At 57.5% G+C, this 24853-nt stretch overlaps 2 protein-coding genes across 4 annotated transcripts; one reads left to right on the plus strand and one right to left on the minus strand.

The window, feature by feature from the left end:
* Positions 1-3940: 3940 nt before the first annotated feature.
* On the minus strand, positions 3941-13296 carry LOC137450197 (prominin-2-like). The gene is given in 25 exon segments (XM_068156482.1): positions 3941-4467; positions 4604-4710; positions 5418-5507; positions 5652-5720; positions 6244-6324; positions 6992-7045; positions 7157-7249; positions 7335-7406; positions 8172-8318; positions 9159-9243; positions 9328-9419; positions 9907-10030; positions 10389-10541; positions 10668-10827; positions 10939-11002; positions 11100-11174; positions 11272-11471; positions 11583-11672; positions 11748-11811; positions 12009-12129; positions 12241-12443; positions 12560-12609; positions 12839-13085; positions 13088-13141; positions 13144-13296. Coding segments are annotated over 25 exon segments (2697 nt in total). The 5' UTR covers positions 13282-13296; the 3' UTR covers positions 3941-4403.
* A 2175-nt stretch (positions 13297-15471) lies between these two features.
* On the plus strand, positions 15472-24697 carry DUSP11 (dual specificity phosphatase 11). Of its 3 annotated transcripts, none has more exons than XM_068156516.1 (10): positions 15472-15571; positions 15891-15987; positions 17194-17325; positions 18315-18438; positions 19171-19231; positions 20365-20411; positions 21003-21078; positions 21343-21471; positions 22525-22569; positions 24011-24697. In XM_068156516.1, exons 1-10 carry the CDS (start codon positions 15543-15545, stop codon positions 24267-24269), a joined length of 999 nt encoding a protein of 332 aa, XP_068012617.1. In that variant the 5' UTR covers positions 15472-15542; the 3' UTR covers positions 24270-24697. The 3 variants fall into 3 exon arrangements, with proteins under 3 accessions (XP_068012617.1, XP_068012618.1, XP_068012619.1); XM_068156517.1 differs by having other exon boundaries at positions 15891-15966; XM_068156518.1 differs by lacking the exon at positions 22525-22569.
* Positions 24698-24853: the final 156 nt, after the last annotated feature.

The raw sequence follows: 24853 nt of genomic DNA on the forward strand, positions 1-24853 counted from the left end.
TTTACCATTAACTCTGAGATGCAGCTGCTCACAGTTTTAATCCCTCTGCCTCCCAGGCAGGGAACAGAGATATGGCAGCACAGAAGCATAGAATCAGTAAGGTTGGAAGAGACCTCAAAGATCATCAAGTCCAACCTCTCACCCAACACCTCCTGACTACTAAACCATGACTCCAAGTGCCACATCCAATTCCCTCTTGAACACCTCCAGGGATGGGGACTCCACCACCTCCCTGGGCAGCACATCCCAGTGGCTAACAGCTCTCTCTGTGAAGCAGTAGTCATGTGGATTTGGAATACACATCCATCTGGGGGTGAAATCCTCTGTTCACAGTCTCACAGTACCACAGCATATCAGAAGTTGGAAGAGACCTCCATAGATCATCCAATCCAACCCCCCTGCCAGAGCAGCATCACCCAGGGGAGTCTGCACAGGACTGCATCCAGGTGGCTTTTGAAGGTGTCCAGAGAAGGAGAACTCCACAACCTCTCTGGGCAGCCTGCTCCAGGGCTCTGTCACCCTCACACCAAAGAAGTTTCTCCTCATGTTGAGCTGAAACCTCTGTTCAAGTTTGTGTCTATTGGTCCTTGTCTTATTCCTGTGCACCACCCAAAAGAGATTGGCCTCCTCCACTTGACACCCACCCCTCAGATATTGATAGACATTGATCAGAACTCCTCTCAGCCTTCTCTTCTCCAGACCAAACAGCCCCAGGGCCCTCAATCTGTCTCCACAGGGGAGATGCTCAAGTCCCCTAAGCATCCTTGTGGCCTCCATTGGATTTTCTCCAGCAGCTGTCTGGAGCCCAAAACTGGACACAGCATCCCAGGTGTGGTCTCAGCAGGGCAGAGCAGAGGGGCAGGAGAACCTCCCCAGCCCTGCTGGCCACACTCTCCTTGATGCCCCCCAGGATCCCATTGGCTCTCTTGGCCACAAGAGCACTTTGCTGTCCCATGCAGAACTTGCTGCCCACCAGCACTCCAAGGTCTTTCTCCATGGAGCTGCTCTCCAGCAGGGCAGCCCTTGACCTGTCCTGGTGCCTGCTGTTATTCCTCCCCAGATGCAGGACCCTGCCCTTGTCCTTATTGAACCTCATGAGGTTTGCCTGCACCCAGCTCTTAGCCTGCCCAGATCTCATTGGCTGGCTGCACAGCCTGACAAGGTTTATTCATTACTTATTTATGTGCTTATTTGTTACTTATCATGACCCAGCTAGAAGAAATAACTGAAGGAGGAAGAGCCAGCTGGATTGGGCTCTTTTGTTTGCAAGCCTGCATCATGTTCTAGTGGATGGATCAACTAAATGAACTTTGCTGCATTCAGTTACCCTTTATTGGAGATCATCCCTTTGCCCTTCTGCACCAGACAGTGGGGACTGTTAGACTGAAAATGTTCTGCTCCTGTTGAGAGGGACTTAGGAAAATGAGGCAGAGCTTTCCCTTTCAATGAGCTCACAATTCTAGAACTGTAAGCCTTCAAATTAAGCCCAGTTGAAAGCAGAAGCCTTGTGGATGCTTTTGCTGATTTCAGACTGTGCTGCCAGCCAAGATCTGGGCAGGCTGAGAGCTGGGTGCAGGCAAACCTCATGAGGTTCAGTAAGGACAAGGGCAGGGTCCTGCATCTGGGGAGGAATAACAGCAGGCACCAGGACAGGTCAAGGGCTGCCCTGCTGGAGAGCAGCTCCTTGGAGAAAGACCCTGGAGTGCTGGTGGGCAGCAAGTTCTGCATGGGACAGCAAAGTGCTCTTGCAGCCAAGAGAGTCAATGGGATCCTGGGGTGCAGCAAGGAAAGTGTGGCCAGCAGGGCTGGGGAGGTTCTGCTGCCCCTCTGTTCTGCCCTGCTGAGACCACACCTGGGATGCTGTGTCCAGCTTTGGGCTCCCCAGTTCAAGAGAGACAGAGACCTGCTGGAGAGAGTCCAGTGGAGGCCACAAGGATGCTTAGGGGACTTGAGCATCTCCCCTGTGAAGACAGATTGAGGGCCCTGGGGCTGTTTGGTCTGGAGAAGAGAAGACTGAGAGGAGATCTGATCAATATCTATCAATATCTGAGGGGTGGGTGTCAAGTGGAGGAGGCCAATCTCTTTTGGGTGGTGCACAGGAATAAGACAAGGAACAATAGATACAAACTTGAACAGAGAAGGTTTCAACTCAACATGAGGAGAAACTTCTTGGCTGTGAGGGTGCTGGAGCCCTGGAGCAGGCTGCCCAGAGAGGTTGTGGAGTTCTCCTTCTCTGGAGACTTTCAAAAGCCACCTGGATGCATTCCTGTGCAGACTCCCCTGGGTGATCCTGCTCTGGCAGGGGGGTTGGACTGGATGATCTCTCGAGCTGCCTTTGAACCTCTGATGTACTCTGATACTGTGAGACTGTGCATCTGAGATGCCAGCATCACTTCCCCACACCTCTGCTTCTCCCCACCACCAACCTTCCCCTGAGCACACAACACTCCATTTTAAAAGCTGGTTTCTGCAGGTGACTCCCCCAGATAGTTTTCAGGCAGGCTGAGGACATCCCCAGGCCTTGGGGTTCCTTTAGAAACCTTTCTTTGAGCTTCAGCTGCCCAAATCCCTTCGGCAAAGACAAAACAAAAGCCTTTTGCAGTGCTGACCTCTGCAGGCACTGCACGAACCCAGCTGGCTCTGGGCAGCAGTGAGCTAAATAATGCATAAGGCAGGTGGTTTACACACTCTTGCTGCCTGTGGCCAGCAACAGCCTTTTAATAATGCATCAAAATGGGGAATTTCTCTGCTGCTCAGCAGGCAGAGAGTGAGGGAAGTGCTGGGAAATCCTCACTCACTCACTCAGGCTGGGGCTGAGCTAGCTCCACGCTGCAGAGATTCTTGGAAATAACTTGCTGGTTGGCCAAAAGTGCTTTGAAAGGAGAAGGTGAAGGGCATGAATGAAAAGCAGGCTTTTCACCCCAGAACACCATCCATGCTGTAAAGTGGGGGTCAAAGGCCTTGCCTGGGCTTCCTTGGGAGTGGGGAGTGGGGGTAGGAAGAGCCAGAAGTAGTCTGCAGTGCATTTCCTTAACCTGTAGCTTTGCCCCTGAGGCCTCACCTCTAATTAAGCTCTAATTAACAGCCAGGAGGGCCCCAGCCCTTCGGTGGAGGCAGGGTTATGTGTGCTGGCTGTTGGAGGGGGCTGGAGAGAGGGGGTCCTGTCGCAGCCAGTGCTCTGAGAGCAGCTGCTGGATGCGTGCAGGGTGCATGATTCCCTGTGAAGAGCAGAACACTAACGTTCCACCTGTGCCAAGAGCAACATCCTGACATGCTGGCACCTTCTAGCTGGCAAAGGAGTTTAGTTTGTGTACCCAGATGGATAACAAAGAGTAGACACACAGCCACCCCGAGCCATAGAACACATTGTGGGGTTAGGGCTTCCCTAGGGACTTCTACTTCTGTGAGCTGCTGCTTCTGTTAAGGCTTCTGGGACTTCTCCTCCTGCATCTGGGAAGGAATAATAACCTGCACCAGTACAGGCTGGGAGGTGATCTGCTGGAGAGCAGCCATGTGGAGAAGGGGGAAGCTTAGGCTTAAGCTTAGAAAGAAGTTCCTCCCAGAAAGAGAGATTGGCCTTTGGGATGGGCTGCCCAGGGAGGTGATGGGGTCAGCATCTCTGGAGGTGGTCAAGAAAAGCTTGGAGGAGGCACTGAGTGCCATGGTCTGGTTGATTAGTTGGGGTTGGGTGATCAGTTGGACTTGATGATCTTGGAGGTCTCTTCCAACCTGGTTGATTCTGTGATTTTGGCCCCAGCCCCAGCCCTGGCTCTCCCCTGGACCTGTCACCTTTGGGGCTTCCCTGTAGGAGCAGCTCAGCGAGACTAGGCCAGGCCTATCCCCCCTGCAACTGTCACTGTCACTGTCATCCCCCTCCCAGGGGCTGAACTGTGGAAAACTGAGGAGATGGCAGCAGCAAAACAAAGCAGGCAGTGGCAGGTTTGGCTGGAGAGGGCTTTAATGAACCCATTGCCCGGGGGTGCCAGGCGTGGGGAAGCATCACGGGGTGGCAGGAGAATGCCCTTCCCTGTGGGGTCTGCGAGTGGTACACTGCTCCTTAGTGAGAGCTGTGAGGAACCACCTTCTGTGCCATGGATCAACTAGGCTCTGGGAGCATCCCTGATGGATGCCCAGACCCAGAGCCCCACCGAGCATGGAGATGAGTGCCCCAAGCCTGGGAAGGATGCTCAGACCCCAAAGTACACTGAGGAAGAGATGTTAGAGGAGCCTCAAGCCCCAGAGAGCATGGAGACTTGCACCCTGCACCCAGGAAGGATGCTCAGACCCTGAAGGACATCGAGGAAGAGATGTCAGAGGGACCTGAAGTCCTGCAGTGCTTGGGTAAGAGTTTGACAGGAGCTCTAGGGTGCAGGCAGTGCTACCACATCCAGCTGGCCCCCATCCTAGAGCTTGAGTGCTGTCACACGGGGAATGTGGAAGGGACAGGTCTCTTCTGACCCCGTGGAGCTGCAGAAAGAGAAAGAGAAAACATCAGGGGATCAAGGAGGAGCCCACATTTTCACTCCCTGCCCTCTGCCCAGCCCATGCAGCCCTCCTGCCCACCCTGTGCAGCCCTCCTGCCCACCCCGTGCCCGCCGCTTACATGAGCCGATTGCGGATGGGGCGGAAGTGTTTGGTGAGCCGGACAGCAAAGATGATGTTGGGGATGAGGAAGAAGGTGCAGCATCCCAAGCTGAACCAGAAAGCATTCTGCAAGGAGAGAGCACAGGGGTCCCCTCTGAGCTCAGTTCACAGAGTTCACAGAATCAGCCAGGTTGGAAGAGACCTCCAAGATCATCAAGTCCCACTGATCACCCAAGCCCAACTAATCCACCAGACCATGGCACTCAGTGCCTCATCCAGGCTTTTCTTGAACACCTCCAGGGATGCTGACCCCACCCCCTCCCTGGGCAGCCCATCCCAAAGGCCAATCTCTTTCTGTGAAGAAATTCTTCCTAAGATCAAGGCTAAACTTCCCCCTGCACAGCTTAGGACTGTGTCCTCTTGTTCAGGTGCTGGGTGCCTGGGAGAAGAGACCAACCCCCACCTGGCTACAACCTCCCTTCAGGAAGCTGTAAAGAGCAAGAAGGTCTCCCCTGAGCCTCCTCTTCTCCAGGCTAAGCAACCCCAGCTCCCTCAGCCTCTCCTCACAGGGCTGTGCTCCAGAGTGCCCTTCTCTGAGCACCTTCCAGCAACTCAACATCTTTCTTGAATTGAAGGGCCCAGAACTGGACCCAGGGACAGCTGCACAGGGACAGGCAGCCCCCAGCCTGTGGAGGAGTTTGGGGAGCCTTATGGTGGCCTTGTCCTGGTGGAATGGGGGTGTTGGGGTTGCTGCCACGAATTCCTGCTGGTTGGTGGTGGGATGCTGCACCCTGTAGGTCTCTCCTGGACCCCCATGAGGACAGGATCCTTACCCAGGGGTCAGCGATGCGGTCACACAGGATCACTCGGCCGTTATCCAGGGCCGTGGCGAGCGGCTGGCACGAAGCCACATCTTCCCTCAGCTGGAACCAGAAGCAGAGTCAAGACATAGACACACTGCTGGCCCCAGGGGATGTGTGTTGCTGCCTCAATTCAGGGCTTACACACAGCACCCGTGGGGGCTCCCAGCCCCAAAGAATCGCCCTGCTGGCAAGGCGGGCACCTACCGTCTGCCCGACCCAGTTGAGGTACTGTGTGAAGTAGCGCAGCTCCTTCCTGGTGAAGCAGCCAATCTCCTGGGCAGAGGGAAGGCAGAATGGAGGCCAGGAGCTGTGCTTATTAGCTCCAGCACCGGCCCAGCTCCAGCTCTAGCCCACCTCCAGCTCCAGCTCCCACCCACCTCCAACCCAGCTCCAGCCCAGCTCCAGCTCCAGCCCACCTCCAATCTAGCTCCAGCCCACCTCCAGCTCCAGCCCACCTCCAACCCAGCTCCAGCCCACCTCCAACCCAGCTCTAGCCCACTTCCAGCTCCACCTCTACCTCCACCTCCACCTCCACCTCCAGCTCAGCTCCAGCTCCAGCCCACCTCCAGCTCCACCTCCAGCCCAGCTCCACCTCCAGCCCAGCTCCAGCTCCAGCCCACCTCCAGCTCCAACTCTAGCTCCAGCTCCAGCCCTGCTCCAACCATCTCTGGGCTAATGTCAGGCTTGGAAACAAGGGCTGGAGCCTTGAGGTGCCCCTCTTGCAGCAGGCTGTTCTCTTTCTTTCTGGATGTGAGGACTTTGTGGCCTCTCTAGGGCTCACCCAGGCGCAGCTCACCTGTCGGAGGATCTGCTGGGCTTGCACAGGCAGTCGGGCTTCCACTGAGGCCGTGGTAGTCAGTGTTGTCCTCACCCGCTCCTGGGGAAGCACAGGGAGGGCAGAGCACCCTTAGAGCACGGAGGAGCAGCAGGATGGGTGCCCCGGGGATGGCAGGAGCAGGGCATGTGCCAAGCCTCAAATCAAGTCTGCCTGCTGGAAAGCAGGGAAAGGGAGGCCTGCCCCAGTCAGAGAAACTCCCTCACAGGGAGTGGGTGAGATGAGACACTGGGGGACACCCTGCCACTACAGGATGAGGGGCAATGCCTTTGAGCTGGAAGAGGGAAGGCAGACTGGAGATGAGGAAGAAATTCTTGAGAGTGAGGGTAGGGAGACACTGGGGCAAGTTGCCCAGAGAAGCTGTGGATATCCCCTCTCTGGAGCTGTTCAAGGCCAGTCTGGATGAGACTTGAGCAACCTGGAGGTGTCCTTGTCCATGGCAGGGGGGTTGGAATTGGATGATCTTTAAGGTCCCTTCCAACCCAAATCATTCCATGACTCTATGACAGCTCTGCTGGGGATGCTGAAATATGCCCAGTGCTGCAGGAGGGTTTCTGATCTGCAGCAGCAAACCTCCTCACTAAAGGAGACTGACCCTCCCCAGGTGGCATTTGTCCTGGCTCTGCCATCACTCTGGAGTTGGCTTTTTGGGGCCCTGGCAGGCAGGGCCCTGCTGATTTTTCAGAGCTGGAAGAAACCTTGCAAGTACCTGGAGGTGCGGCGCCAAGCGGGAGAGGAACTGGACGCTTTCCCCCAGCCTTGCCTGTGGGACAGGGAGGTGAGAAGGCTGCAGAACCCCTGTCCCCTCTTTCATGGGGACACCACCAGGCAAAGGCCAGCAGCACCAGCAGCCACCAGCCCAGCACAGACTCACCACCAAAGCCTCCTGTGACTGAACGGTGGAGTTCTGCAGTTGCCAGAGGGCTCTGGCCTCGGCTGCCAGCCGTCCTGCCACTGTGCTGTTCCTCTGGGGGGGGAGAAGGGGAGGACAGAAGCGTTATGGTGTCCCTGGGGGCACACAGGCTGCCCCTACTGCCCACCCCACCGCTCACCTGCATTTTCTGCAGCCCCTCGAGGTTCCTTGCCAAGCCAGGGAGGCTGGTCTGCACCACAGGGATTTTCATCTGGGGGAAGATGGAAACTGGTGGCTACCCAAAAGCCCACCCTGGGAACCAGCCTCGGGCGTGGCTGGGTGTTACAGCTTGAAGCTAAGTGCTTTAGCTTCGTGTCCTGACTATAAACAAGAAGAGGAACTTTCTGGACATCTTTGTTGGGGTGGGGGTGATTTCAACCCACCCCACTGTGTAACTAGAGTTTCATTCTGCTTCCAAACCTTCTGAGCTAGCCTGGTGATTTCTTTTGGGGGGTAGACCTCCAGTTTGGGGGGGAGGGGGGAAATAGGAGGTTTAATTTCAACCCACCCCATTTTGTAACTAAAGCTTCCTTTTGCTTCCAAACCTGAGCTGGCCTGGTGATTTCTTTTGGGGGGCAGACCTCCAATTTGGGGAGGAGGTTTAATTTCAACCCACCCCACTTTGTAACTAAAGCTTCCTTCTGCTTCCAAACCTTCTGAGCTGGCCTGGTGATTTCTTTTAAGGAGTAGATCTCCAATTTGGGGAGCTGGGAGGTTTAATTTCAACCTACCCCACTTTGTAACTAGAACTTCCTTCTGCTTCCAAACCCTCTGAGCTAGCCTGGTGATTTCTTTTAAGGGGTAGACCTCCCATTTGGGGAGGAGGTTTAATTTCAACCCACCCCACTGTGTAACTAGAGTTTCATTCTGCTTCCATACCTTCTGAGCTAGCCTGGTGATTTCTTTCAGGGGGTAAACCTGCAGTTTGTTTGTGGAGGGTAATTCCAACCCACTCCACATCCTGCCAGCCCCTCACCTCCTCCTGGAAGCGTCCATAGTCCACCTCATCCGCACCGCTGCGGGCGAAGGTCTCCAGGTCCTGCCTGCCCTCGCTGCGGAGCAGCCGCACGTCCCCCAGGCGCGCAGTGAAGTCCCCCAGGCGCTTCTGGAAACCTGCTGTGTACTGTGAGGGGGAGACAGGAGGCAGGCTGAACCCTTGATGTCACTCCAGGCTAGGGGGTGATGAGATTGAGAGCAGCCCTGCAGAGAAGGACTTGGGGGGTGCTGGCAGGTGGGAAGCTGGACAGGAGCCAGCAATGGGCACTGGCAGCACAGGAGGCCAAGGGCAGCCTGGGCTGCATCCAAAGTAGTGTGGCCTGAGGTGGAGAGAGGGGATCCTGCCCCTCTGCTCTGCTCTGCTCTGGGGAGACCTCACCTGCAGAGCTGTCTCCAAATATGGGACCCCCAACACAAGAGAGATATGGACCTAATGGAGAAGGTCCAGAGGAAGCCGCAAAGATGATCAGAGGCTGGAGAACCTCTGCTATGGGCACAGGCTGGGAGAGTTGGGGCTCTTCAGCCTGGAGAAGAGAAGGCTCCAGGGAGACCTTAGAGCTGAATTTTAATAGTTGACAGGGTGCTACAGGCAGGCTGGGGAGGGACTGCTCAGAAGGGCCTGTGAGGATAGGATGAGAGGCAAGGGTTTGGAACTGGAGCAGGGCAGAGTTAGGTTGGACATCAGGAGGAAGTTCTGCACAGTGAGGGTGGTGAGACACTGGGACAGGCTGCCCAGGGAGGTGGTTGGGGCCCTGTCCCTGGAGACATTCAAGATCAGACTGGATGTGTCCCTGAGCAGCCTGCTCCTTTTGGAGGTGTTCCTGCTGAGTGCAGGGGGTTGGACAAGATGCCCTTGGAGGGTCCCTTCCCACCTGATGCACTCTGTGACTCTGAATCCCAGTAACTCCAGTAAAACTCAGGCACCCTCTCACCAATACCAGAAGCTCTGGCTGCAGCCAGCTCTTACCTTGGGGGTTCTCAGATGCTCATCCAGGTCATAGGACCTGTCAAGCTGCAGCACCTCCCACAGCCCTGCACCGCTCTTGCACTCTCTGGAAGAGAAAGAGGGGCTGGCAGTGTGAGCCCAAATTCAGCCCTGATGTCTAGGGGCAGAGGTGGGCTCCTGCAGCACCCACCGGTACGTGGCACTGAGGTTGGAGTCCCTCCTGAGGTTGAGCTGGCGAGTGAGGTTCATGGATGGAGGCAGGTTCCCAGGGGTGTCAATGAACTGGGCCAAATAGGGGAGAAAAAGAGGGTCAGGAGCAGGCACAGGCATTCCCAGCAGTGATTGTGCCCTCACAGGTGCAGCCAGAGCTAATCTTGCCTTGATTTGCGTGATCCCACTGCAGAGCCAAGGCTCTTTCAGAGGGAGAGCAGCAGACAGCCCTGTGCACAGCCATGGGACAAGACCTGATCCCATTCCCAACCCTGCTCTTGAGCCCACCACAGTATGTTGCCCACCCCAAGCACCCCAGGGGCCCTCAAGGACCAGAGGGTCCTGCAGGTAGGAGCTTCACCTTGAGTGAATTAATAGCACGAGGGCAGCTCCCCAACTGCTAATGCAAATCCAAGGATCCAATCCTAAACTTAATCTTCTGGTCTAGGATGGGGCTTTTCCAGATGGGTTTAGGGGGAGGTCACAGAGTGTTTGGAGGTAATTTGGTGCACACAAGCAAGAGATTTATGGGCTGATGGGTGGATGTGTGGCCACCCACCTTATAAATCTCCTGGTTGACCCAGTTCCTGCAAACCAGCGTCTGGATGTTACCCCCAACCAGGAAGGTGGCAAAAACCAGGAGGACGAGGAGCCAGGAGAACAGGAAAGCCAGGCCCACACCGCTGAAGGAAGGAAAGGAGGTGTCAGCGGTGGCTTTGCAGCCCGGAGCGGGCAGAGAGGCTTGCGGGGACCTGCCTGGCCAGCTGCAGCCCCGCGGCTCCCTCCTGCGCCCGGGCACGCCGGCATGCCTGGGAAGGGCCCGCGGGAGAGGGGTGTGCCAGGCAGCGGGGCCAGGGTGTGGGAGCTGCCAGCTGCCAGGGAGGAGCAGCTTCTCCCAAACCCGCCGGCGCAGGCGGCGGCTTCAAAAGCCTTTCCACTCGCCCAGCTTGGGCTCCCTCCCTTGGCTTCGCCCCCCTGGTCTCGGGGGGTGCGCGATGACAACACACACACACACCCCGCGGCCCCCGCAGGGCTGCTTACACCAGGAGAAATTTGGCACCGGCTTCTCCTCGGCACTCGTAGTCGCTGGGGTCCTCCCGCTTGGAGAGCCCATATGCCCCCAGGGCCATCCCTGCCGCGTTGCAGGCGAGGATGAGGAGGATGATGGAGCAAAGCACCGTGCCCGCAATCCACCTGGGGGAAAGAGCAGCAGAGCACAGCCTCGAGATACGGAGCTGGTGCAACAGCCTGGGGCTCGAAGTGGGGCCCAGCACCCATCTCTGCTGCACCCCTGCACCTCGGCGTGCCTGCCGGTGTCACCTGTACTGCTCGAAGCGCTCCACCTCCCGCAGGTAGGGCTGGCTCCTGTCCTCTGCCTTCAGCAGGGCTTCGCTGACGGGCAGGGTATAGTCGGGGAGGGGGAAGCTGTCCGCGATGGACTGCACCTTCTGTGTCACACTGGCCATCTCGTCCCGCAGATCTGTGGGGCCAAGGCCATGCTGGAGGATCCCCGTGGCCCACTTTACGTCCCCCAAACTGGGATTTGCCCCGTGGAGGGTGTCCCCACTCGTTCCAGCTCGATCCCACTCACCCTGAATGACATGTGCCATCCTCTCCACCGCCAGCTCTGGGATGGAGTTGAAGGTGCCATTGCCCTGCGAGGAAAGAGGGGGTGCTGAGCAGCTTGTCTGGAGCTGCCCATGGACACCGACCCCCATCACTGCACCCTGACGCCCTCCCTTCCCCCCTAACCTGACGAATCATCTCTGCAAAGTCACTTCGGGGCAGCCCAGCCAGCGCCTTCAAAACCTTCTCCACCGACGGCACCTTGGGGTGGAAGAAGCAACCCATGAGTGTTGGGGCTACCAAAGTGGGCTGGTGGGGGGTGGGGTGGTGATGGCGGGGGACGAGCAGCCCATTCCACCTTGCTATAGTCAGCACCCAGCTCCAGGCTCTGTGCCCTGCCCAGGACGCTGGCGCAGGAGGTGCAGCGTGGATCATCCAGCAGCTCAACCACGCTCCGGCGGCGCTCCCGCAGCGCCGGCTCCAGCTCGGCCCGGGCCGAGGCCAGCGCCCGTGCGGTCCGCTCGAGAATCTGTAAATGGTGCAGCGAGGTCTGTAGGTCTTAAAGAGAAAGCCCAGGGCTAGTTCACGCTGCTCTGCTCAGCCGCCCCGGCTCTCTGGCGAGGCTTCGGCACCGGCACCGGCACCGGGGAGAGCCGCGCTCGGCCGTACCTCCTGCCCTCTCCTGCAGATCCGCCAGCGCCGCGTAGGTCATAGCCTTGAGCTGCGTGTGGATGGAGAGCCCCACGCTCCGGCTGAGCCCTGCAAGGCGTCGGGTGCCCCATCAGCATCTCAGCCCGCTGGGAAGGTCAGGATGGTGCCCCGCGCCGTGCTTACCTCCCAGGTCGGAGATTATCCGCTGTCGAGGCACCTCGAACTGGTCCACCACCATCTGCACCCCCTGCCAGGAGAGAGGAGCCGGTCAGGCAGGGGCAGCAGGTGCCGGGAGGGGAGGAAGCCGCACGTTGCCTTTCCAAATACGTTTTTAATGTGGCTGCTCCACCTCCTCTCACCTCCCAAACTACTCCATGAGGGAAGCGCAGCCAGGGCTTGGGCTGCACCCCATGCCAGGGACGGGGAAGCCACTCGGGAACCCACCTGGGGGACGTTGTTGATGTGCTGCCGCAGCGTGCGCAGCGTGGTGGGCACAGCCCCCAGCCCCGGCTCCATCTGCCCCTTCACCCGCTGGCTGCTGACCAAGGCGCAGGTGACGCTGATCCTGCCAGGGGCAAGCAGGAGGTGATGGAGCTGCCCGGCAGAGCCTCCCAGCCCCAGAGGGCAGGGCTCCCCTGCCCCAGGGTGGTTCGTGGGGTGATTTGGGGGGACTCACAGGATGATGAGGGAGGTGAGGGACAGACAGGCCAGCAGGCAGCGACGGCGGCAGCCCAGCGAGCGACGGTGGGCACGCAGGCGGCCCCCGCACCGTCGGCGGCTCCGACAGTAGCAGAAGCACATCCCGGCCACCGGCATGGCCACAGTGAGGAACACAGCCACCACGGCACAGACAACGTAGCCCAGCTCATACTGCACCACCTACGTGATGGAAGAGCCTGATGGGCACCGATGCACCCAACTTGGGGTACTCCATGTGCCCAGGCTGCCTGTCCCATCTGGGTGCCATACCCATGGGATCCTACTCCCCTACCCACCTGTGACGTCCGCACCGAGCCAGGATCGTTCAGGGCTGCTCTGAGCAGCTCTGCAAAAGAAACCACAGCACCAGTAAAAAAGAGGTCCCAGAGGTCCCACCCTGCGGACCCCCGCCAGCTCTCCCCAGGCAGTGGGGCTGGCACGGAGGCAGCATTCTGCTCCGTGAGGAGGCGCAGACTCCTCGGGGCGGTTCTGGACGCAGGGATTGCAGACAGCAAAGCTCTGTAGGTCCTGGCAGCTGCGGCAGTGGGGTCCTGGCGTCCCAGCGTGGGACTCACCTGTGGGCAGAGGGTTCTGCTGGATGAGGTCCAGGCAGCGCCGGACGAGGCTGTAGAGGGGATCGAGGGAGCTGGGAACTCGGTGCAACGCCGGCACCCGGATCTCGGCGTGCGTGTCGGTGAAGCGCAGGACGCCGGCGGGGCCGGCAGGGTGGCATTGCTGGGTGCCAGCGGGACGCAGCAGTGCCCAAGCCAGCAGCAGCAACCCGGCTGCCTGCATGGCTTTGGCAGCGAAGGAGAGAGCCGGCAGGGCTCTGTCAGCCTGCGAGCGGGCAGAGGGACATGCCCGGCCCCGGATGGCTCTCCCCGGCTCTGCTCCGGGAAACCTGCCTGACGGGTCGGCCGCCGCGCAAAGCCCAGACGCTGCCGTGGCTTGTTCCACAGATGGGCTCCCTGGGGCGGCTGGGCTTGGCGGGGCTGTGTGGAGGCGTCTCCCAAACCATCCCAGGCCTGTTTCACAAGCCCCAACATCCCTGAGTCACCACCATGGGATCCCCATGGTCAAGGCCGTTCCCAAAACGGATGGCAAAACCCCTCGGGGGTTGTGGAGGGAGGGCCAGGTGGCACTGAACCCTCTGTCTTCGGACTGGGAGTGCTTATCTTTACCGTGGCCACCTCAAGGAGAGATCTGGGATTTGAGCATCACTTTGCAGGTGGAAAAGCCCTTGGGGGTGGATCTGTGGGTCCCCAAGGGTCAGAAGCACCCTGTGGAACAACACCCCAAGATCTGGAGCAGCAACGGGCTGGGAAGGAGAAGGGAAAGCACGAAGAACACAGGCAGAGGGATGCATAGCCCTGGCTAGTGGTGCCTGCACGGTGTCCGGGTGTGAGATGAATTTTCCAGGCTCAGCTGGTCCCTGCCTCACGCCCTGAGGCTGCTGCGGCTCCTTCCCAGGGCCGGATCCTGCTCTCCAGCATGGGCTGAGCACTAATTACAGGGTTGACTGGAAATGAAGGAGGTTCAACTTGATTTCCCCAGCACGGGGTGGGGGCAGCCCCCTTGTGCCCAGACGGCCTCAGGGCAGCCCAAGAGCTCAGCCCCCTGCTCGGCCGGTCGAGTCGAGCCAGCCCCGGTGCTGACGCCTCCACCTTCCCAGCATTTCCTTGCCTATGGAAAAGAGGCTTTTCTCCCAACTGGAGATGCCAGCAGCATCTTTCCAGGCTGGGCACACAGGGTGCTGTTCCCCACCACCCTCTTGAGATGCTACCAACTGGAAAATCCTGACCTGGCTTGGCTGAATTTTTGTCCCAGGACAAAACTCCCAGGGCCAGGAAAGTGTGGAGGCTGGAAAGGGAGGATGTCAGGCTACAGGGACATACTTGTGTCTGCATGTGGGAAAGGAGCCCCAGCCACTTCCACTGCCACTGGGGTGGTGACAATGATGCTGATGATGATTTCTCATCCTCAGGATGGTTTCGCCATCCCAACAATTACCCATCCCAGTGGTGGGGGTTTTATGGAGGTGACTTTCAACAAGGCCAAGGGTTGGGTCCTGCACTGGGATCACAACAAGCCCATGAAGGCTTCAGGCAGAGGCAGAGTGGCTAGAAACTGCCCAGATGAAAAGAACCTGGGGATGTTGGTCAGCCATGGCCAAATAGGAACCAGGGGGTGCCCAGGTGAGCAAGAAGGCCACCAGCAGCCTGGCCCGGAGCAGCAATGGCGTGGGCAGCAGGAGCAGGGCAGGGATTGTGTCCCTGTGCTGGGCACTGGGGAGGCCACAGCTTGAGGGCTGGATTCAGGTTTGAGCTTCTCACTGCCAGAAGGACATTGAGGGCTGGAGCAGTGCCAGAGAAGAGCAACAAAGCTGGGGAAGGGTCTGGAGAGCAGGGCTGGGGAGGAGCAGCTGATGGACCTGGGGGCATTCAGTCTGGAGAAAAAGAGGCTGAAGGGAGACCTTCTGGTTCTCTACAACTCCCTGAGTGGAGGCTGGAGCCAGGTGGGGATTGGGCTCTTCTCCTAAGGAACAAGTCACAGGACAAGAGGAAATGGCCTCAAGCTGCCCTGAGGGAGGTTTAGGTTGGACATAAGGGACAATTTCTTCCCCTAAAGGGTTGTCCAGGCATGGTCCAGGCTGCTCAGGGCAGTGGTGGAGTCCCTGACCCTGGAAGGGTTTTGAAGCCATGGAGATGTGGAGCTGAGAGACAGAGATGCACAGTGACACTGGTACTGGCATGGCTATGCTGGTGCCAATAGTGGGGCAGTGGTGCTCTAGTGGGAAGGTGATGCTGATACCAGTACTGGGAAGGTGATGCTGGTATTGGGGCAGTGATACTGGTACTGGGACGGTGATGCAGCGCTCCTACTGGGATGCAGGTGGTTGTACTGGGGTAGTGCTGCTGGTACTGGCACAGTGACACTGGTATTGGGGTGATAATACCGTTGCTGGTGGTACTGGGACAGTGATGGCCATATTGGGCTGATGATGGCGGTACTGGGATGGCTGTGGCGGTACTGGTGTGTGTGGTGATGGCGGTACTGGGTCGGTGATGCTGGTACCGGGCTGGCGGTGCCGGTTCCGGGGCTGTTGCACCCATTCGTAACCGCTAGGCGGCGCCAGGGCCTCAGGCGAGAGGCGGGGGCGTGGCCTCACGAGGGGTATGGCCTCGCCAGGTGCCGCTGGCAGGACGGCGGCCGCGAGGGGTCAGAGCCGGGGAAAGCGGAAGTGACGTCACGGGGCGAAGTGGCGCCGCTGTCGCCATCATGGTGGGCAAGTCCAGCGTACCGGAGCGGTGAGTGCGTGCCTTCCGTCTTCTCCGCCTGTAGATCCGCGGCTTCCTCCCTTCCCGCGCTCTCCCGGGGCCAGCTCCTGCGGCCAGCTACTGCCAAGAGCCGCGGGGCCCGGGCGGGCCCTGCCGCCAGCCGCGCTGTGTGCTCCGTTACATTGAACGTGGCACAGGCCCCGGCCAGCCAGCAGCCGCAGCTGAACGAGCAGGGGGATGGAGGGATCGGAGTCCCTTTGCCGGGCGGGTTTGAGGCTGTCTGGGCTGGGGGGGAGCTCGGGGCCAGGTCCCTGTCAGCGGTTTGACGTCTCCGTGCTGCGGGCTTTAGGTGGACCGACTACCTCCCGCTGGGCAGGAGGATGCCGGGCACCCGCTTCATCGCCTTCAAGGTCCCCCTGAAGAAGGTAAAACCCCCCCTGAACGCGGTGAGCCTGTGAGCGCGGCAAGTGGCTGCGGGGAGGGCTCGTTTTGTGGAACAGTCAGCGAGTGAATTGCCTCCCAACAGGGCGACACCGCTGGGGTTTGTTGTTTGGGTTTGGTGAGTGGTTTGCAAGGCGTAGGAGCGAGGAGCGCAGCAGCTGCCTGAGCTGTCAGAGAGTGCGACAGGATCACGGTGGTGTCAGCAGCGTGCAGGTGGCCAGGAGCAGCTCCTGGGTGTGGTTGGCAGCTTTCTGGGTGCTGGCAGCACTGTCTGGGCACTCGAGTAGGGGAGCGTTGGCACTGTCAGGGCAGGAGGGATGCTGTGGGCAGCCCCTGCCAGTGCTGCCAGGTGCCTGATGGCCATGGCAGTGCCATAAACGTGGTGCCAGCGCCAAGTTTCAGGAGCAGAGGCTGTCAGAGGTCTGTAGATCTGTCTGGCTTGGCTCTGTCAGGGCAGGAGGAGTGCTGTGGGCAGCCCCTGCCAGGTGCCTGGAGGCCAGGGCAGTGGTGCCAGAGCCAGATTTCATGAGCAGAGGCTGTCAGAGCTTGGTGTGACAACAGCACTGCCCACTTGGCTGTACCTGGAGGTCACTGCCCCTGTGTGTTGTGGGGAACTCTGCTCCAGAGTGATTTGAAGCCAGCATTTGTGCCTGAAACATCACATCTGTGGGAGTTAACAGGGCTGATGACAGGGAGCAGTGCTGGTTACTCCTCTCCATTCCATCTGCAAAGCCTTTGTTACAGCTTCCACCAAACAAAACCTTAGTTTCTGAAGGTGTTGTGCTGTGATGTGTTCTTGCCACACTGTAAAGTGTTCAGTCAGTCCTGGAAACCCTCACCTGAACAGTCCCAAAGCACTGAGGACCTAAGCATGTTGTGGTTTGGCTCAGTGTGACTTGTGTGCCAGTCTGCAGCTGCCTTTCCTTGCTGCCTGCCCCTCCAGTTTTTCAAGGGGTGACTTTTGGAAGGTTCTGGAGCTTGAAGACTGAAACAGAATCCCCAGGGAGGTGGTTGAATCCCCATCCCTGGGAGAGTTTAGAAACCTCAGAGGTGTGGTGCTGAGCAGCATGGCTTAGATCCAGACTTAGAGAATGGTTGGACCTGGAGATCTTAAAGCTCTCTTCCAACCAAGATGACTCTGTGGAACCTCTTCCCAACAGTGACAGTGCACCTGAGTTTATTGTCTGCTCTTAAACATTCTTTCCCCTCAGAGCTTTGATCAGAAGCTTCCTCCAGAGGAGAGGTTTTCACCTTGTGACCTCCTTAAGAAAATCAAAGAGCAGAAGGAAGAGCTGGGGCTGATCATTGACCTCACCTACACCACTCGCTACTACAGGCCAGAGGTCAGTCTGGGTCTTGCTGCTGGGGCAGTGAAGCTCAGAGCAAGTTCTGATGTTGCTGATCAAGTGCACAAAGTCTCTTGTGAGGAATCAGCTGTAAGGAGAGTGTGAGGCACTGGCATCCTTTGGCAGGGGGCTGAGGTGAGGCATTGCAGGCCCACTGGGATGGGGTCTTCATCCTTGATCGAGTACAAACCTGGTGTCTTCAACCCCCAGGGGGCAGGTCCTGTTTGTACCAACCAGCACAGGTTTGGGGACACCCTAAAGCTGCTCTTTGCAGGTTCAGCTGATGACAGCCAGCTCTGGCTTCTGTGGGTAATTGCTTGGAAAGGTTTTCCAACCCTCTGCATGTGCTTCATCCTCTCCAGGGAGGAAAAAGCAAAGGCATGAGAAGCAAAAATGCAACCAGGCTGCCCAGGAGTGTTGCTCTCATGTCAAGGCAGTGCAGCAGAGGTTTTCTTACCTAAATCTGTGTTGCTAATCTCTTAGGCTCAGCAAAAAGCTTGAGCAGCTCTCCTATGGGGACAGGCTGGGAGAGTTGGGGCTATTCAGCCTGGAGAAGAGAAGGCTCCAAGGAAACATTAGAGCAGCCTTCCAGGACCTGAAGGGGCTCCAGAAGAGCTAGGGAGGGACTTTGGACAAGGGTTGGGGGTGCCAGGATGAGGGGCAAAGGTTTTGAGCTGGGAGAGGGGAGACTGAGACTGGAGATGAGGATAAAATTCTTGAGGGTGAGCAGACACTGGCACAGGTTGTCCAGGGAGGCTGTGGCTGCCTCCTGCCTGGAGGTGTTGAAGGCCAGGCTGGATGAGGCCTTGAGCAACCTGGGCTGGTAGGAGGTATCCCTGCCCATGGCAGGGGGCTGGAACTGGATGAGCTTTAAGGTCTTTTCCAACCTAAACCATTCTCTGGATCTGTGACTTCTGATCTGTGGGTGTCAGACCATTAAGAGCCCTCAGGGTTTTCCTGGACTCTGTCGATGTTCTTCCTTGTAGGAGCTCCCAGCCACGCTCTGCTACTCCAAGATCTGGACAATGGGCCATGAAATCCCAAACAAGCAAACCATTTACCAGTTCAAATACGTGGTAAAGAAGTTTTTGGAAGACAACAAAGACAATGGTAAGTGAGGCTTTCCCTGCTCTTGGGCAGGGCACCCAGGGGAGTTGGGAGGCCAGAGAGGTTTGAGTGAGCAGCAGGAATTCATTGGCCATCTCTTGGTGTGTGAGTGTCAAGGTGATTAGGTTGGTTTGATGAGGAAAAGGAATTCAGCAGTGCAGGGGCTAGTTGGAGACCTGTAGGCTTGTGTTCTCCAGGGGTCAGGGCTGGGTGCAGCCTTGGGCAATGTCTTCATCAATGACTTGGATGAAGGGGGAGAGTGAACCCTCAGGCAGTTTGTTTGCTGGTGGTGCCAAGCTGGGAGGAGTGGCTGACACCCACCAGACTGTGCTTGCATCCAGGGAGCCCTGGGCAGGCTGAGAGCTGGGAGAGAGGAACCTCCTGGAGTGCAACCAGGGCAAGGGCAGGGTCCTGCCCCTGGGGAGCAACAATGCAGCAGGTCAGGGGAGGGGGATCTGCTGGGAAGCAGCTCCAAGGAGAAGGATCTGGGAGTGCTGGGGGACCAGAAGATGCCCAGGAGCCAGCAATGTGCCCTGGTGACCAAAAAGGCCTCAGTGGTGTCCTGGGGAGCATGGAGAAGAGTGTGGGCAGCAGGACAAGGGAAGTTCTCCTGCCCCTCTGCTCTGTCCTGGTGAGGCCACATCTGGAGTCCTTTGTCACAGGCACAAAGGGCTTTCTGCTGGGGGGGATTTTGGAGATAGAGCATTGGAATCTAACCTGCTTGTTGTGTTCCAGATAAACTCATTGGAGTTCACTGCACCCATGGCTTGAACAGAACTGGCTACCTGGTCTGTAGGTGAGTTGGCTGTAGATGGGTGGTGGCATCACCACCTTCTTGTTGCTGCAGGAGAAAATAGTTTTGCAGCAGGACAGCCAGACTCAAGTGATCTGCAGAAATAAGCTCACATGTAGTTAAGACAAGGACCCAGAGCTTTTCAGCTTTGAGAAGGTTGTTGTTAAGGGACACTTTTTATCCCCTATTCCACAAGACCCAGCATGGAAAGGATTAGAAGGGAACTCTGGAGCTAATTCAGTCCACCCCCCTGCTCCAGCAGGGCACCCCCAGCAGCACAATGCCCAGTGGGGGTTGGAAGCTCTCCACACAAGGAGACTCCACAACCTCTCTGGGCAGCCTGCTCCAGGCCTCCAGCACTCACACAACAAAGAAGTTTCTCTTCCTCTTCAGATGGAACCTCCTGGCTGCTACTTTGTGCCCCTTGCCCCTTGTCCTGGCCCTGGGCACCACTCAGCAGAGCCTGGCCCCAGCCTCTTGCCCCCCACAGCTCCTTTAGCTCTTGCTGAGCATTGCTCAGCTCCCCTCTGGGGCTGCTCTTCTGCAGGCTCTCAGCCCCAGGGCTCTCAGCCTTTGCTGCTGCCAGAGCTGCTCCAGGCCCCTCAGCAGCTTCCCAGCCTGCCCTGGACTCTCTCCGCCACTTCCCTATCCCTCTGCAACTGGGGAGCCCAGAACTGGACTCAGGACTCCAGATGTGATCTCACCAGGGCAGAGTAGAGTGGGAAAAGAATCTCTCTTGCCCTGCTGCCCACACTCTTCTCTATGCCCCCCCAGGACACCACTGGGTCCTTCTTGTCTCTGAGGGCACACTGCTGGCTCCTGGGCACCTTGTCCCACAGCACTCCCAGCTCCTTCTCCTTGGATCTGCTTCCCAGCAGGTCCCACCTCAGCTGTCCTGCTGCAGGAGGTTGTTGCTCCCCCAGGGGCAGGACCCTGCCCTTGCCCTGCTTGCACTTCAAGAGGTTCCCCTTCCCCAGCTGCAGCCTGTCCAGGTTCTTTTAACACCCAGCACCAATATTCCGTTCTGGCTACAAAGATTTGGTTCTCAGCTCCTCTTCCTTTTTCCCTCACCACTGAGCTGTCAGTTTTGGCAGAGTTCATGGTTTAATTGGAGCTTGCTTTGCTGATCTCTTCAGGTACCTGATTGATGTGGAAGGCATGGAGCCCAACGCTGCCATCGAGCGTACGTCTGTCTGCTTCACATGTGGCCTCTCTGTCCTGGGCTTGTGGGTTTAGGTGGTCAAAAGCTTTGGGCTGGCTCCAGAGAGCTAATTGTGCTTCAGCTCTTTTGTATGTGGAATGGGAGCTGGAGCTGTTGGGGGTTCTTGGAGGTACTTGGAGAGGATTGCTCAGGGAGGTGCTGGAAGTCCCCTCCCTGGAGGTGTTCAAGGCCAGGCTGGATGAGGCCTTCAGCTGTCCCTGCCCATGGCAGGGAGTTGGAAGTGGATGATCTTTAAGGTCCCTTCCAACCCCTGATTGTATAAATTCAGTTTCTGGCCTGACTGTGGAGCTAGGGAGGGTTGAGGGAACATGGGGGGCACAGAGGGAAGGTTGGGTAGTGCCACACTGCAGCTCTGCCTTGTCACAGGCTGCCATCTGAGGGGCTGAGCAGAGTCACCCTTGTCACAGGCTGTGGTGTGAAGGGCTGAGTGGAGTCATCCTGTGTGAGCTGAGTGTGGTGACAGAAGGGGTTCAGATCCCTCTAAAAGAGTTTCAGTGCCCCAAAGAGGACTTGGACAGAGCTTTGTTGTAACTCAGATCTGTCTCTCTCCAGTGTTCAACAGGTCCCGAGGGCATCCCATAGAGAGGACCAATTATATCCAGGACCTTAGGAGGAGAGCTGTACAGAAGTAAGAGTTTCTTTTTTGTGTACCTGGTGTTCAGGGAGAGCTGCTGTCCAGCTGCAGCTCCAAGGAGGGGAGGTAGAACAGGCCAGTGGGGAAAGAACAAGGTGGGCATTTGGGAGACCTGGGCTTGGAAATCTCCATAGGTCTCCTGCCTGCCCTTTTTTTTTGGGAGGGGGGAACAGTGAATGGATTTTATGTATAAAACAGTTGTCATCACCTGGTGAATGATTTCTGGACAAAGTCAAGTCATACAGAGTTCTTTTGAAGGAACTGTGAAGTGAAGAGGTTGGACTCAGGCTCCTTCAAAGACAAATCCAGTGCTGCAGCAAACACTAAAAAGCAGATCCCCAGGCATCATCCTCATCACTCCAACCAGCCCCCCTTGGCAGTGCCCAGGTAGGTTTTTGCTTCTCACCTCTGTGCAGACCAAGATGTTTCTCAGCTGGGAGACACTTCAGCTTGGCTTTGTAACAGCCACAGCTCCCTTGTTGCTTACCAGCTCTGTGCTAGGGGGGGGAAAGCCCTCCCTCAAAGTTGTCTACAGCTTTGGGGTGCTGGGGGAGGAGAAGCTCAACAGGAGCCAGCAGTCAGCACTTGCAGCCCAGGCTCTGCTTGGCTCTCTGGGCTGCAGCAAGAGAAGTGTTGGCCAGCAGGGCCAGGGAGGGGATTCTGCCCCTCTGCTCCACTTTGCTGAGACCTCACCTGGAGATCTGTGTCCAGTTCTGGAGCCTCTGTTACAGGAAAGATCTGGAGGTGCTGGAAGGTGTCCAGAGAAGGAGCATGAGGATGAGCAGAGGGCTGGAGCTGCTCTGCTGTGAGGACAGACAGAGATTTGGGGTTGTGCAGGCTGGAGAGGAGAAGGCTCTGAGGAGACCTAATTGTGGCCTTCCAGGATCTGCAGGGGGCTTCAAGAAAGCTGGGGAGGTACTTTTGAGGGTGTCAGGGAGGGATAGGACTGGGGGGGATGGAGCAAAACTAGAAGTGGGGAGATTGAGATTGGCTGTGAGGAAGAAGTTGTTCCCCAGGAGGGTGGTGAGAGACTGGCAGAGGTTGCCCAGGGAGGAAGCCTTATCCCTGGAGGATTTTAAGGCCAGGCTGGATGTGGTTGTGAGCAACCTGCTGTGGTGTGAGGTGTCCCTGCCCATGGCAGGGGGTTGGAACTGGCTGAGCCTTGAGGTCCCTTCCAGCCCTGACAATTCTGTGGTTCTGAATCAACATTGAATCATTGCTTGTGTCTACAGCAGCCAAGCTCTTTGCCTCTGAAGGATGTTCTTGTGCCTGTAGATGTGGAGTAACATGGCTGACAGTGCTGCTGCTTGTTCCCAGGGAGGGTGAATGTTCTCACACAGTCTTGAGAGGTGTCAGGGAGGGGAGGAGGTTTGGGGATTGGGTGCCAAGTCAGGCTGCTCTTCCCTGAGAGTGAAGCAGTAACTTCCTTTCTGTTCCTAGGCTGCCCCCAGCTCAGGAGGAATGGCAGGGGAAGAGTGAATGCAGGTAAAGAGCTTCCTCTGGTGCTCAGGGACATGGTCTGGTGGTGACCTGGCAGTGCTGGGTTAACAGTTTGGACTTGATCTTAAAGGTCTAATCCAACCAAAACACTTCTGTGGTTCTCTGAATCTCTTGACCGGGGATGAACTTCCTAGAGAGGAGATGACCTCTGGCAGCTTCTGGCCATGGATGAGCTCTTGAAACCATTCCAGGAACAGACTCATGTTGGCCAGTGCCTGCTTCTGGCAGAGCAGTGACTCCTTCAGCCCTGCTCTTCAGGGGCAGATGAAATGTTTCCGGCTGAAAATGTTTTCCTATGGCTCTGCACAGGCAAGGCCACACCTTGACTACTGGCTTCAGGTTTGGGCCATTGAGGGCTGGAGCAGGGCCAGAGAAGGGCAACAAAGCTGGAGAAGGGTCTGGAGAACAGGGCTGGGGAGGAGCAGCTGAGGGAGCTGGGGGTGTTGAGCCTGGAGAAAAGGAGGCTGAGGGGAGACCTGGCTCTCTACAACTCCCTGAGTGGCAGCTGGAGCTAGATGGGGGTTGGGCCCTTCTGCCAAGGAACAGGACAAGGGGAAATGGTCTCAAGTTGCCCCAGGGCAGGTTTAGATTGGACATGAGGAAAAATTTTTTCCCAGCATGGGTTCTCAGGCATTGTCTGAGGTTGTCCAGGGCAGTGGTGGAGTCCCCATCCCTGGAGGGGTTTGAAAGCTGTGGAGATGTGGTGCTGAGGGCCGTGGGTTAGTGATGACCTGGCAGTGCTGGGTTGGCCTTGATGGTCTTGAACACCAAAACAATTCTATGAGAGCTTCCATTACCATAAGAAGTCATCCTGTAGAAGGAAGCTGCTGGCTGGATGTTCTTGGGTGTGGGGTTATTGAGGTTGGAACAAAATGTTCCAAGTGAACTGCTGGAGGAGGTCCAGAGGAGACCACAAAGATGAGCACAGGGCTGGAGCACCTCCCCTATGGGAACACACTGGGGAAAGTTGGGGCTGTTAAGCATGAAGGTTCCAGGGAGACCTTAGAGCAGCCTTCCAGTACCTGAAGGGGCTCCAGGAGAGCTGGGGAGGGACTTTGAACAAAGGCTGGGAGTGCCAGGATGAGGGACAACGGATTTGAGCTGGGAGAGGGGAGACTGAGACTGGAGATGGGGTGGGGAGACACTGGCACAGGTTGTCCAGGGAGGCTGTGGATGCCTCTCTGGAGGTGTTCAAGGCCAGTTTGGATGAGGCCTTGAGCAAGCTGGGCTGGTGGGAGGTGTCCCTGCCCATGGCAGGGGGTTGGAACTGGCTGAGCTTTGAGGTCCCTTCCAACCCAATCCATTCCGTGAATCTATGAATCTGGAAGGGCTGAGGGGATTCTCAACCATCCCTTTGATGCTCTGCATCCAGAGACACTGAACTGCCATGACTTCTCCTGGCACTGACTTCTACATTTCCTTCCAGGAGCTCCAGCAGCGCCAGGAAGAGCTGGCAGCGAGGCCCCAAGGTGCAGGCACACGCCCGGGCGCTGGCCCCCGGCGCAGCCCAACAGAGGCAGCCCTGCGCTCTGGCAGCCAGGAACTCGCAGCTTACGGTGCCTGCTGAGGAGCAGCGCAAGGGACTTTGCTTCTCCACCCAGCCCCCCCAGTACCGCCCACCACAGAGGTCTCCAGCAGCCAGGAAACGCAAGCGCCGGCGTAAGAAGTCTGCGGAGACAGCCTAAGGACCTCACCGAGGCGCGGCCGGGGCTGCGGCACCGCCCCGGGGGCGGCTCCGGGATCTCTCGGCTTCGATGAGCATCGTCTCTGTAACTTCCCACCAGCAGGAGTCAGGAACTGCAAACGCAGAGTTCTTAACCCTAACACACAGCTCTTGCGTTTGACTTTCCCCCCCTCCCTTCTTTCCTCTCTTCCCTTTGATACTTTGACGAATCCGACAGGAATTTTGTAACCCTCTGTCGTACCAGAGACTCCCTGAGGGATGTGGAGCGTGGGCAGAGTTGGAATGAAACATCCCTTTACCCTTCAACACAAAAAGGGCTTCTCCTTCGTTTTTTTCGGCACGAGGAATGGGATTCGGCCTGGAACGAGATTTATTTTTGTTCTTTTCACCCACTTTTGCTAAAGTAAAGCTCCGCCGTGTGTAAAGCTCGCTCCCTACTCCTGTTATTTGTACCCTGGACGGGCCTGACGCGCCCTGCGGCAGTCACCCGAACAAAAGGCTGTGGGGCGGTGGACTCCGGCCTCGCCGCCTGCCGGTTTTGGGGTGAGAAGGGCGATTTCGGGGAGTTTCGGAGCGGGGCGGCTC

This window comes from Melanerpes formicivorus, unplaced genomic scaffold, assembly GCF_026170545.1.
Source record: "Melanerpes formicivorus ecotype bairdi unplaced genomic scaffold, bMelFor1.0.p_v2 SCAF_34, whole genome shotgun sequence".
Classification (NCBI taxonomy): domain Eukaryota; kingdom Metazoa; phylum Chordata; class Aves; order Piciformes; family Picidae; genus Melanerpes; species Melanerpes formicivorus.

Bases quoted from the DNA above. Each gene is read 5' to 3' on its own strand.
- DUSP11 (XM_068156516.1), top strand. From the start codon at position 15,543: ATGGTGGGCAAGTCCAGCGTACCGGAGCG. The intron at 21,079-21,342 runs GTAAGAGTTTCT...GTTCTTTTGAAG, and splicing joins AGGAGGAGAGCTGTACAGAA to GAACTGTGAAGTGAAGAGGT. The intron at 21,472-22,524 runs GTAGGTTTTTGC...TTCTGTTCCTAG, and splicing joins CCCCCCTTGGCAGTGCCCAG to GCTGCCCCCAGCTCAGGAGG.